Here is a 13800-nt window from a genome sequence, read left to right as displayed (position 1 = left end):
CATTTTCTAAACATTTTCACAAAAAGATAGGGGATTGCTCCCATAGACTAATTGCACTATAAACATTACACTGAGCTGCAGTGGTTATGGTGCTTAGAGGTTTTACCAAATCTTTAGGTCACATGGAAGGATTTTCACCTTAGGGGATCCTCTATGTCCAATCAGGAGTGGCTTAGGGGGGAGGGTCCCCTTCTCTCTGATGCAAGGTGAGTACATCCCAAGGGGTATCAAGTAGAGAAATAGCAAAAGTAACAGGTAGGGGGCAATTATCAGCACCTGAGAAACTAAAACAAAAAAACAGAGGTAACCACAAACTAAATAATGTATTATAAAAAACGAGTCAGACTCACAACCCAACATATTATTCACAAGGTATGATAAATTTCTAATAAATACAAGTTATACAATACGATACAATACAAGTTAATACTCAAATATAGGTTCCCAGTACGCTATGTCATCATGTAACGTAAAAAAACTGAATATCACTATGTACAGAACGGGAAAAAAAGATTATCAGGAATCTGAGAAAGAACAATCAGGTTATTGGGAAATATTGTTACAATGAGTCCACTCTAATAATGAATTCATATTTGCACACTTTTCTTATAAATGACTAGTTCAAATAATACCACCTGCTGTTTACCACGGCTGGCATGTAGAGTACATGGGGTGGTACCCATCGGTGATTATATGTGCCAAGTGAGCACATTATTACGCACTGTATTACTGAATATGAGAATATAAATGTTCATCACAGAGCCTCCTTGACTTTGTGCTGTTAATATAAATGTTTCCATTTCCAATGATGTTGTATTTTTGCTATGTATTGAGAACAAACAGAAATGAACAGCACACAGTGTTCTCTCTCATTAATAATTTAATCAAAGGAATAATAAAACTATTAGACAGCTCGCAAACATTTTTTGGTACATTAATAACTATTTTAGGTAGGATCATCTTCCTGGACTGACTGTTTAATAGTATATCTACTAGCAGATCCCTTCTATGAGTCTCATCTCTTCTTTGGCTTCTGCGGGGGACGTCCAAGACATTAGCACCACCCTTTAAAGAGCCAGAGTTTGAATCTATGCTCACTGATTATTCATTGGTCATCCGGGTCTTGCGTGATTTACGCAGATGATTAGAAAGGTTATGTAATGAAACAATTAGATTTGTTGGCAGGAATCATTTTTTAAAAGTGGCTATACATCAAATGAAAAGATTTAGACAGTAAACAGCGTCCTTTATCTTGCAATATTTAACACAGGATCTGAAATGTTAGTATAAAAGCAAAACTGCTATCTTTCTCACGTCCAGTAGGTATGACAAAAATAGAAAGGTCCTGAAGGTCTAGCAGTACAGCTTACCGTAAATGTCAAAAGAATGTAAAAAAGAATGTCTGCGGTTGAGCGGAATGCCCACATACAGTAAATGCAGTTAAATCATGTATTTCTAAAATGTTAAAACTTCTCTGGCAATCTTTATCAATATCTGGACTGCTGGTGTAATGCTGACAGTGAAGTGATAGAGTCCATCCACTCCTCCTCTCCATGACTATAATAATATGACCCATTGAAACTTCCTGTGTGGTTTGAAAGCAGGGGGTGACCTTACATTTTTAGCAAACTTAGGGGCATTGCATTAGTGACAAGTCGCTTCTGGGAGAGAAATTCATTAATGCTTTCCTCTACAGTCTGGTAATCACAGCTATAGTATAAATGAGGGTGAGTGAGGCTTTATGGACTAAATTTCATACTGCAAAATAAATAGAAATAGAAATGTTTATACTCAATTTGAGTATTGACAGAAGTAAATGAAGAACAATTCCAGTAATTAACCCCTGAACAAGTAAAAGTGGGGAAACACCAATAAATTGCATTTTGGGATTTGCTGTGGACTCAACGTCAAGCGGCAAACGTTAGACTAAAATGTTGATTGGCTTAATATTTCTTAGTCATTTCACCGATCACTTTGTGTTTAGTGAAAAATGCCCTTTGATTTAAGTTTCAAAGTGTTCAAATTTGGTTGACCTATGAGTGCTATAAAACCTTTTCCTCTACCCTCCTTACCATCTGGGAGATGATAAGAAATGGGATGGGTACTGGCAGAATCCCCAGAACTGGATGTCACAGATAAGGTAGAGCTGTTACTCTGTTTATCTATGTAATGGGTAAATGCCAATTCAGTATAAATATTGAGTCACTTACGGAGGGTATAAGACGGTGATTGTCAGCAAACAAGAAAGCCTGCATACTTCCTTCTAAAGGCCACATTGTATTCACCCCTTTAAGGTATGTGCGATTTATCGTTGCTTAACTATATGTTTGTTATTTTAGCTTATCTATATATTTGATTCAATAAGTGAAATACAAGTGTAATACTGTTTGCAAAATGTATACTTGTATCATATTGTGTTTTCTTTCACACATTTTTTATACAAATCGAATGGGCTGAATCAATGATAGATGTGGCAATACTGACATCACTTACATGGTGGGGCGCTGTAATGTCAAACAGAACAGTATTGAGATAATGAGATGATGGTAGAGTCCAGGCTGCATGTCAACCTTGGACAATTTAAAACCTCGTTGGATTTGTACCTTCATTAGCAATTAGTTGGCGCTTAAATAACTCAGAGAAGTCCTAATTTCTACCTTAATGACATGTCATCCACTCTTCCTTGGAGATAGCATCAATTCTCTAGGCAGTGAATTCCACATCTGCACTGCCCTAACTGTAAACACATTCCACTGCTAAACATGCAATCTCTGCTCATCTAGTCTCAGGCGATGGCCTGGTGTCCACAGTATGGCCTCGAGGGTAAATAGGCCCTATTTTTAGAAAAAATGTAAAGCTGCAATTATCTTCTATTCAGAACCTAAAACTATAACAGGTATACAGATATATATATATAAGGACCCTGTTTTTCAAAGGGTTACATGAGGCAGATAGTCATCCATATCTTAATATTAGAGACAAGGCGATTAAAAAAAAGCTAAATATACATGCAATATTTAAATTGAGATATTAGCTTTGATATGACATGCCTTAAAGAACTCAATAGAAAGTCTACATTTTTCATTACCAATATGGCAAATCAAGAGAGATCACTTCTGTTGCAGAGTAAATTTTGCAGGAACTGTAAGAGTTAAAAATCTTCGTATAATTGAATTTCTTTAAAAAAAAAATACAAATAAAAAAAGATGGCCGCCCCCATTCCCTCGCACAAATACCATGTCAGTCTGTGCTTGTTACTGCCTCAAATGTCACGCTTTTGGAGCAAAGCGAAGAACAGGCTGTTGAATATTTAAACAAATTTCCATTTCAAAAGATATAAATAAATGTTACAAAAAAAAGAGACTTAAAAAAAAAAAAAAAAAGCATGCAACCGAACAGCAATTACATAAGTAACTACAGTCACGTATTGTCTAGCATAGTACTCAACGCTTACTTAATACCTAAGCAAGCCTATTAATGTTTTGCCTATTCTCCTTGACCCACCCATGTAATATCTCTACCTTACGCTTAATAGATACTAAATCGTGAATGATCTTGACAAACCGCATACTAACTATAAAATTGTGCAAGTACTAACATACCCTTACTGTTATAATTGTTTGGAAAAAGCATGTGGATTGCCGTCGGGGTACCCCATGCGCGTTGTTCCCTCAAATGCACTACAAAAATAAAGAATAAAAAAAAAAGAGACTTCTGTTTAAAAAAAAACACATTTTCTGAAATGGATTTCACTTCTCCACTGGCCTAGGAGAGGGGCCTGGTACACGGACCGAGCTGCTATACCAAATAAAGATTATATCTCTGATAGTCTGGTTTAGTCTACCTTACGAACTAAACATTACTTTATTAAAGCAACAAACCCTTAACATTTTTGTAGACGTTATCATTCTGACTATATGTTTTATTTTAAGATTAGCCATGTAGCACCTTTTAAATAATGTATGGTTTGCTTAAAATATAAACATGCAAGACAAAAGTATCAGTACATTTTTGAACACTTCCCTGTTCCCAGTGACTTACTTTCTCTGTTCTGAGTTTTATTAGACTATTTTTATCGAGCCTCCACACTGTTTATTGGGTTGAGCTGGTAGAATCTCGTCTGGCAATTTTGTAGAAATTCAATAAAAATATCAATCACCAGTCAGCATTTTTTTCACTTAGTTTTGCCGACAGAATATAATCGAGGCCTTAGACTTTCAGGGTTATTCGCTAAAATATGAACTGTGGGGAATTTAAAGTGCATCTCAAATTTTATGCCCAAATATCTGAATTTAAAACATCTCTGACTTGGCAAATTTCTACAATCTGTCTATTTCGGCCTGAAATTTCAAATTCACTTTGAATTCTCAACAGTTCACACTATAGAGCAAAGGTTTCCAAAGCAGTCATCAGGGTGCAGATGACAACAGTCTAGAATGTATGTATTTCTCTTTTCTGTTCCAGGGGAACTGTAGCAAATTTGGTACAAGCTGTTTGATCCTTAACTGCTGCCTGCCTGGCTAGTGCTTTTTTATTGATATAGCTTCAACATACATGCCTTACCTCCAATACTTCAATGGATTAAACAGATTTTACTTTGCGGTTTTATGCCACATGTGACCCAGTTTTGTACAATAAAGTTATATAGATTGGGGGGGGGTGCCAGACAGCCAAAAAATTCAGCAAATTCTCAGGTCTTGTGACCCCAAACTGTTCACTCACCAGGTGTTCTCTTGGCATCCATCTTGGTTTTCTTCCTGACCTGTGCAAAATATACCTTGGTGAGGCAGTTGCCATCACACTGTCTAACTTCTCAAACCTGAGCCAGTATAGTACCAGTGTTACCACTGGCTACAGTTCTGCCTCACAAATTGTTTAAAAACCTACACCTTGACCCAGATTGACCGAATCTCACACCTTATAATATTTAGTACAGTATATATAGTACAGTTATGGAATCCACAATCATGCACAGATCCACGTCAATGAGTAAAACAACAGCATCTCGCAACTCCCAGCTTGCACCCGGTGACATAGAACACAGATACCTTGCATTGATACAATTCTTATTTGTCACTAGGCTTCATATAACTATATATTTTTTTTTACCTTTTTTATTCGTTCTGACAAAGTACAGAGCCACTGGCCAGGACATGAGTACCATTGCTGCGATTGCACCAACATGTAGGTATGGGGCAGTAACCTAGAAAAAAAACAAACAAACAAAACAAAACGCATCAAAAAAGTATCGTGGCTGGGGAACCCGCTTCAATCAAATGCTGGATAGAGAGCTCAGTTGATTAATGATAGTCATTGATTAAAGGTCAAGTTAGATAATGTTAACACGTGTAATTTCAGTTAGAAAGTAGATGGCTTGTTAAAGTGCTTTGAGATTCCTTGAGATAAGAATATTATGGTTATAATATTGTGCTTTCATACTTCCAGCAGAGCTTGCTGTTTTCTGATATAGGCCCCTTCTGGATATGTCTAACATAAGAATATTGTGAATTTTAAGAAGAAATGCTCAAACAAATCCAACACACAAAATGGTATATTTATCGGAAACTCAATTTATAAGAAACAGAAAATACACGCAACAAAGTATCTAGTCAAGTAACTATGGAAACAGCAGACCATACCACATTTTAATTGCGTTCTTTTGTATAGAAAAAAAACACAAATCACCTGTATAATGCTTTACCGCACTATGTCGTACCACGCTCTTCGTGACGAAAGACAATACAATAAAAACACTCAAAGAAGAAATATTTGCACTAAGGTAAAAATCATTTTTAAAATGGAGCTTAGTGATACTGTGTTACAATGGAACTTGTCTAGAACTCATTAAATAGGAGAATCTAGCTTTACAGATGGGACTAATTAGGATAATATGGAAATTATTTATTCAGGGGGGTAGATGTAAAAAGATTTTGACACTTATTTTATTGACCTCGGAAGTATGAACTTCCACAATCATGCTTGAAGAAGCAGGAAGAATAAAAGCCATATGTTGGAGTTCAGGTCAATTCATACCTGGAAGGACAGACGGACAGTGTCCCATTCCTCCCCCCATAATTTAGACAGGGCAGCAAGAGCAGCAATGGAGAATACCAGAACCAGCAGCATTCCTGTCTGAAAAAGAAAAGAAAATGATTCCTGCATTAGGAAGACGCATTTCCCTCTTTGTGTCATTTTTTTTTTCTTTTCTTCAATATTTTCTCTTTAGTTTGGAATCTTCTTAGAACAGTGTGAAATATTTTTTTCAGTTTTTTAAAAGGGGACGTTAGCATGAAAGGTGGCAAAACTGACTGCTAAAAAAACATGTTTAACTCATTAAAAACATGATCTACAGAATGTCCCTCTGACTGGGCGGTTCATGTTAGAAACACAACACAAACAGCTAACAAACCCTCAATTTTATAATATTCTTTCAATATATTGTTTGACCCTGATTTCATTTTTATGTTTAAAATCATATTTAGCATGATACTGGATGAGTGCTTGCTCTTTCAGGTCCATGTTGCACTAACCCCCATGGACATAATGCGGAATGAAACTTCCATTCACGGTCAGCCAGGCCAACCACGAAAACATGTTTGTTGTGGTCCACAGCATCATCATTGACAACACTTAATTGTAAAACCAAATCTTATCCTTAATCTCTCACGCTAATCCCACTCTCTCTACATTGCAAGTTATTAAACATCAAAGTTATTCACCTGTGTTATCCCAGTACCCAAAGGCCACTAACTCTGTTGCTACCAAAATAATGAAGTATTTCCCTTCCTCATTATCGGTCTTATTTTTCGATGTTCACAACAGGCTGGGAGCGCTTGGCTAAGCTGGCCCCTCTCGTCCAAATCTAGAAGCATAATGAGTAAGTGGAGTTCCTCATCTTGGCAAGAGCAGACAGATTCCAGGTTTTTACAATTGTTAAAACATTTTTTTCACAAGAAATTGAATAAATACATGTAAAGGGTTGGAACATAACCACTACAATAGTGTTTATGGTATTTAGATTGTCCCTTTAAAGTGGCTCTGTCAATTCCCCCTCCCCCCTCCTCCCAAGAAAAGAGTATTTCATAAAGATAAATTCTTTATGAAACATTCACATACTGACTGTATTGGAATTTTATTGAAAATTCCAACACAGTCAAAATATATCTTAAGACAAAGTAGGAGACATTTTGTCTTATGCAGTTTTCCTACACCTGACAAAACTTGACAAAAGGCGGAACTATAGCTGTCAGGTTTTGTAATTTCTCCCAACTGTCCCTATTAACAGTTGGGAGGAAAAATGCATCATCCGTACTGGATCATGTAGGTTTTCGGGATCCTCTATAGATATCAGGGTTTTACTCTGGCCCCTGCTCTAGAGCACAGCACTGATGTGGACTCCTGGCAGATGAAGCTCCATGAGTTGAGGAGGGTCCACTGGATAGACTTGGTGGCGGCCATGAGGTCCAGTTCAGGTAAGTAAAACTTACCTTCCCCTGCACCCCCGGGCCACCATACACCAAGCAGCGATGTCACTATTGGGACTACTATTTCACCAATAGCAATGCTACAAAGCTAAATTAGCAGAATATTGTGTGCATGTAAAGTGTCTTTAGGGGCCAGATGGTGAAGACAGCAAATAATGTAATTGGTCCTTATGGGGTATATATTATCACCTGTTTCTCAGATAACAATATGCTACTCTCCACACCTACAGGTTATCTAATTGAGATCTTTTATAACGGTCTGGTTAAACAGTTACATTCCTTGGATATCCTCTCGCATCCTACCTTGTGACTCCAATGAAGGTATAACTGCTGCCCTTCGGAAAGCAAACATACTGCTAAAACCTATAAACAAAAATGTAAAAATGTATTGAAGACATCAAATAAATACAAACAGGCGAGTCTTTTTTGGAAATACTAACAAAAATATGATACAGTACGCACCATGAAACTGTTAAAAATCCTGACATCAAGAGGGAAAGCTATCCTGTGATAGAATGTAACGATACAGAGGAGGTTTGCATTGTATCGCGTGTGAAGGGTGACTATGCTCTGGAGATACCAATGTATAAGTGTATAAATCTGAAATTATACCTCAAACCACTCATCGGTCTCTACCACCTACTTGATCAAAAAGAAAAAAAAAAGACAGAAAGAGAGCTGTATTCATCCTGCAAACTAAAGAAGCGTTTAGCTCTTTGTACCCAGAGCGAAACCCTTCTATCGTCTTTCTGGATTATTTTAAATATTGGAAACATTACAGTCCGGCTTAACAAATGCTGACAATGAGTGCAGACTGCCAGCCTCCTAACAAATGTGAATATCAAACAAGGACTTCTGTGTTTTGTACTCGAATGCGGCCGGATCTGCACAGAAGAAACCCCGACCATTGAAGTTGTCTTTCTTCATGGTCTATTTTAGACCTTATTCAGACAGATAAAAAGGAAAAAAAAAAGGACTTTTAATTAAGCTTAATATTAGCTCAGGTTGGGTAAATTAAAGCAGAGATGTTATCTGATCGAAGGCAAAACGAAGAGACATTGCAATAAGATAAGAAGACCGATATTCTGGTCAGAAGTCCACAGTATTGTCAGGCACTTGGCAACTCTGCAGAGCGTTTACATTTTGCAACTGCTGTCAGTGTGAGTAAATAATAAAGGTGGAAAGTGTTTTAAAAACTTAGTAAAGATCATGGCAATGTTAGTTTAGAATATAACATAGAATAGATGTGGGTGTCTGTAGACATCTTTCCAGAAAGGAACATCCGTGTTATATTGGGTGTGCACACCATATATCTGCCCTATCCAAAAAAACATCTGGGCTTGCATGGAACAAAACAGCGCAGTCCAAACCGAGATAGATCTAATAAGATTTTAATGTGATTTTTAGGTAACCACGTAAGATTTAAAACAGTACATGGATAATTTTTGTGTACGCGCTGTTCCTTACTTTCTATTTTATCCAATACCATCTGGACCTGCAAACTATGAAACAGCCCCGTCCAAAATATCACGTGAGCATTCTCACCATGAAACATTCCTGTTCAAAATATCATCTGAGCATGCACAAGAAGAAATAGCTTTGTCAGAAAAATCATTTGGGCCGGCAAACCACAAAATAGACTTGTTCAAAATACAATTTTGACTGGCTTATCACAAAGAAGCCCTGTTTAAAATGGAGTCTGGGTCTGAACATAGCACTGTCCAAATCTGGGCATGCAAACCACAAAATAGTCCAGTGCAACATACCATGTGGGCCACCACACCACAAAATAGCACATCTATCTAAAACATCACCCGGGACTGCACACCACAAAACAGCCATGCCCAAATAATCACTTGTCCTTGCTTGAAACAGTCCTGTTCAAAATACACTCTGAGCCTGGACACCATGAAACAGACCTGACCGAAATCATGTACTGTCAGAATCATTCCAGAGTGTGTAGGGAACTGCACTCACTCCCATCAGTCTGAGCCAGGGTGCTTAGCTGTACCAGAACCAAACACCAGATTCCCAAAGTAGTAGAATAAAGGAAAGAGGTCCAGGCACTCCTTGGTTCAAAATAGGGACTTTATTAGAACCGCAGCAATGTTTCGACCATCTTGGTCTTTTTCAAGCTAACCAGCTTGATCAGCTTGAAAAAGACCTAGATGGTCGAAACGTTGCTGCGGTTCTAATAAAGTGCCTATTTTGAACCAAGGAGTGCCTGGACCTCTTTCCTTTATTGTACTCTCAGAATCCGTCTTGTCTATACTCCCAGCTTGCTTTGCACAACATGAAACAGTCCTGCCCAAAACACCACCTGAACGTGCACACCATGACATAGCTCTGCCTCATGTAATCAGGCTCCACATGTATCTCTTAAAAATCATTGGAGGGGCTCACAAAATTCATGGGAGACAATCTCCTCTTCCAAACTGAGTGCCCAACATCTCTTGTTCACCAGAGATGTCCCCAGTCTGTAATCCGGGAAGTGGCTCCCCACAACTATCAAATGTGAGAAGGAATGCTCAACAACTGGTACAAAAAAAGAGGCGGGTTACCCGTTTCTGGCAGTACAGTAATGAGCTAAAATAAGGTTGAAAAAAGGTTTTGATCTAGAGTCACGATAATTAAATATGTATAGTCTGAGCAAAATTCATTACATTCTCAGGCATGGTAAAATACGGCATGAATTCCATTTAAAGAGCTTAAAGGGATGAATCCACGTGGAGCATCCCTCTAACATGTGAGTCTGTGCAGCTCTTTAACATGTGAGTCTGTGTATACTTACCAGTAGTATTGCGATATATGTAAACAGTAGAGCAGCCACTACAAGAATTACCAAGGACCACAGAAACCAGTACCCCACACTTCCATACGTGTACCTGAGAAATAAATAAAGATTTATCCCAGTTTAATAAAAAGCTGAGGATTAAGATACAATTTGAAATACAGTAACTGTATGGAATTATTGTAGAAAAACAATGTCCTATTGTCATACTGTAGCACAACCAGACTGCAGTCTGCACATGAGATACAGCAACCAAACAAAATAGTTTGGCTTCATGGGTTTCAACAATGAGGTGCGGCTAGTACCTCTTTATGAATATTAAGCAAGATACGATCATCTTGTTAAGATTTTCCAAATAGAGAGATCGGATAGAGAATGATAGTTTTTTTTTTTTTCTGATAACACACAAGAAATGTTAGCTTGCATGTTCAGTAGTCCCTGTTTTTTAGATGGAGACGGGGAGAATTTGCGATGGAACAGTTCAGCTAAAGCCAGCACATTCTCAGTGTTCTCTTAAACTGTGTTTTAGCTTATCTAAACAAGATATGAATCTTAACCTTCTAAGATTTAGAGGATCCACCGGTGCAGCGTGAGTAATAGACAGAAAATGTCCAACACTGTCTACTTGTCTGTAAGCGCGTCTTGTTGTATAGCGCTAAACAAGTCACTGGCGTGAATTGGAAATGAATGTATATATTACATTTTAATGTCTGTTACTGGAATGAACTATACGCAGTAGGATATAATAGAGGACACAATTCCTTTAGGCAGGTTTATCTGCCTATTGCAACTTTTTCCAGGCTGGTCTCAACCACTATAGATGATATACTGTTGTTGTTGTTGTTCAGCTCTGCTCTATGATATACAAACTTGTGTCATCTTTGATATCCCTTAAAGGAACAGTATAGTGCTGGATACAATTTAAGTGTCCAGACCCCCATAAAATGGAGTAAAAAAGTAGCTTAGATCCATGGCTGAGATAACCAATCTTGATGATCTCAGCCAATCCAATGTTTTCCCATAGGTAAGCATGTGCGGCAAAATGCTGTCCTGCATCAATCAGAAACAATGCATTTCTATGGGCAATGTTTAGCGTCTCCATGCAGAGTGTGGAGATTTACATAGGTCACACTATAAAGGACTAAACCAAGAAGCACCTCTAGTGGCTGTCTGAGTGACTGCACCTAGAGGTGTTACTAGGCATGGTTTACAGGCTATAGACATCAGAACTACTACATGCATATAATGTCCCTTTAACATCGCATGGCTACATTATTCCCTTCAACATCTTACACACCGTAATTTTTAACAGAGTTGCAGGTTTCAGAATGTGCAACCAGACACTCACCAGTCAAAATCATTATAATCATTCTGAGCTTCCCCCCAGAAGTAGAGGAATACCAAGGAGAGGCAAAACGTCCCGACCAGAAGAAGGAAGAACACATACTCCGTCTGAAAAAGCAAAACAAGCCAATTAATACAATGAGTGGACATGGAATTATGTGTATGGAATTATCAGTGGCCCTAGGGAATTGGCAAATAGTGTTCCCATAACGATCCCATAACGATCGGTCCTAACGAGGCTCTGTCACCATAACAATTTTAAGTTATCTGGACAACAAAAATTGTCCATGAGTTATTGTAATATTGTTTATGGTAATACGTGCCTAACCAGGAATTGAAGCCACTGTTTTGCATTATTTTCTCTTTTGACATCATTCCATTTCAATAACAAAGGTGGAACTCATGAAAAGGAAGCAAACAGGATTCTGGTGAAGTTTATCTTACCTTCTTGCAACACCATTGTCCTGGCTCGGTCTTCTGACGCTGGTAACGTTTCCATCGACAGCTATAGAGACCGGCCAGTAATGAGATGAAAGGCTGGTGCTCATATCTCTGAAGGAGGCGTCTACGCACAATCTTTAGCTTTCCTAATCGCAGCCTCTTCAGGTTGGTGGATGTGCCACCCATTGGAGAACCTCACATTATCATCCTCTGGGAAAATCTAAGATAAGAACACATTCTGATAAAGACCCAGGCAAATGTTGGAATTCAGGGTTTAAAGCAAGCAAAAATGAATGATAAATACATTTTTTCCCCCAAGAATAGGTTGCCAACACCCAGGACTGGGAAGGGGGGTCGGAGGCAATTGCCCCCCAGGCCTCCCTAAACCCAGCAAAAAAAGGAAAATCCAAAACCCCTGCCTCTGGCTCTCTCCCTGCCTCTGGCTCCGGCCCTGCCTCTGGCTGGGGACTCAGATTTTTCACCTTACCGCACTCTCCCTGCAGCCTGCAGTCAGTGGAGTCGGCCGGCCTCTCCTGAAGATGTCAGTAGGAAGGGACGTGACTTTCACTGCTCTTCTCCCAGGACCGCTGGGGAGTCTGGGAGAAGAGCAGAGGAAGCCACGCCCCCTCCTCCTGACATCATCAGGAGTGCCGACTTAGCTGACTGCTGCTGCTGTATGTGTGTGTGTATGAGTATGTCTGTGTGTGTCTATGAGTATGTCTGTGTGTGTCTATGAGTATGTCTGTGTGTGTCTATGAGTATGTCTGTGTGTGTCAGTATGTCTGTGTGTGTGTGTCAGTATGTCTGTGTGTGTGTGCGCCAGTATGTCTGTGTGTGTGCGCCAGTATGTCTGTCTGTGTGCGTGTCAGCCAGTATGCCTGTGTGTGTGTGTGTCAGTATGTCTGTCTGTCTGAGTCAGTATGCCTGTAACAGTGTGTCTTTCTGTCTGTATCTGTGTGCCTGTCAGTGAGTGTCTGCGTGTGCCTGTCAGTGAGTGTGTGCCAAATCAGCAAGTGTGTGTGTGCCTATCAGTGAGTGTGTCTGTTTAGGTGACTGCCCCCCCTTTCAATCACATGGGAAAGGTGGTTTTACTCTCCTCTTGGCGCAATGGGCCACTTGACTGGATTTGCCCCCCAGGCCTAAGGCTACCAGCCCATCCCTGCCAACACCTGAAAAAATAACCACTAGATCATTAATATAGGATTGTATAAGCAGGACCTTCAACACCCTCTGTGCATGTACATTCAGCTCATCATACATTGTACAGCACTATGGACTTTGGTGACACTTTACAAATAATAATAATTAATTAAAAATATCTCACGTGTCATATTAAAATCTTGAAAATGTCAATGTGTTTTCTCAACAGAGGAATTACCAGATTTATGTCGAAGAGGGGAATTAATTATGATGATTATTATTATTATTATTAAGAAATAATATAACACATGTATATCTCAGAACTTGAAGCTAAACAGCATAAATAAATTATATATTGGGCATTTCACAAAAGTCAGTTGCATCTCTTTATCAACTAAATACTGTACATCTCTCGCACTGCACGTTTCTGATGTAAACATGTGGCTTTGCGGTTTACAATATAATTAAGCATAGTTTGACTCGGTTATGTGACATTTAACATCTTCACGCACTGCATAATGAAGTCGAACATAATGTTGATAAGTGCAAGATAATGCATCTTGGACGTAAAAACCCAAGGGCAGAGTACAGAATATTTGA

The 13800-nt window shown here is 38.8% G+C and overlaps 1 protein-coding gene across 4 annotated transcripts in view; it reads right to left on the bottom strand.

The window, feature by feature from the left end:
- Positions 1-13800, bottom strand: part of GDPD4 (glycerophosphodiester phosphodiesterase domain containing 4) — a 105848-nt gene that overhangs the window by 40690 nt on the left and 51358 nt on the right. For all 4 annotated transcript variants that reach the window (XM_063431549.1, XM_063431566.1, XM_063431574.1 and 1 more), the window contains exons 2-8: positions 12064-12280; positions 11624-11727; positions 10276-10369; positions 7788-7847; positions 6034-6132; positions 5110-5203; positions 139-284 (exon numbers count right to left, since the gene is read on the bottom strand). In XM_063431549.1, coding sequence (XP_063287619.1) covers positions 139-284; positions 5110-5203; positions 6034-6132; positions 7788-7847; positions 10276-10369; positions 11624-11727; positions 12064-12246 — 780 coding nt within the window. In that variant the 5' untranslated portion in view covers positions 12247-12280. The remainder of the gene's footprint in view (positions 1-138; positions 285-5109; positions 5204-6033; positions 6133-7787; positions 7848-10275; positions 10370-11623; positions 11728-12063; positions 12281-13800) is intronic.

This window comes from Pelobates fuscus, chromosome 1 (assembly GCF_036172605.1).
Source record: "Pelobates fuscus isolate aPelFus1 chromosome 1, aPelFus1.pri, whole genome shotgun sequence".
Taxonomy (NCBI): Eukaryota; Metazoa; Chordata; class Amphibia; order Anura; family Pelobatidae; genus Pelobates; species Pelobates fuscus.
The sequence above is the reverse complement of the archived record's forward strand: the minus strand, read 5'-3'. Positions and strand labels throughout refer to the sequence as shown.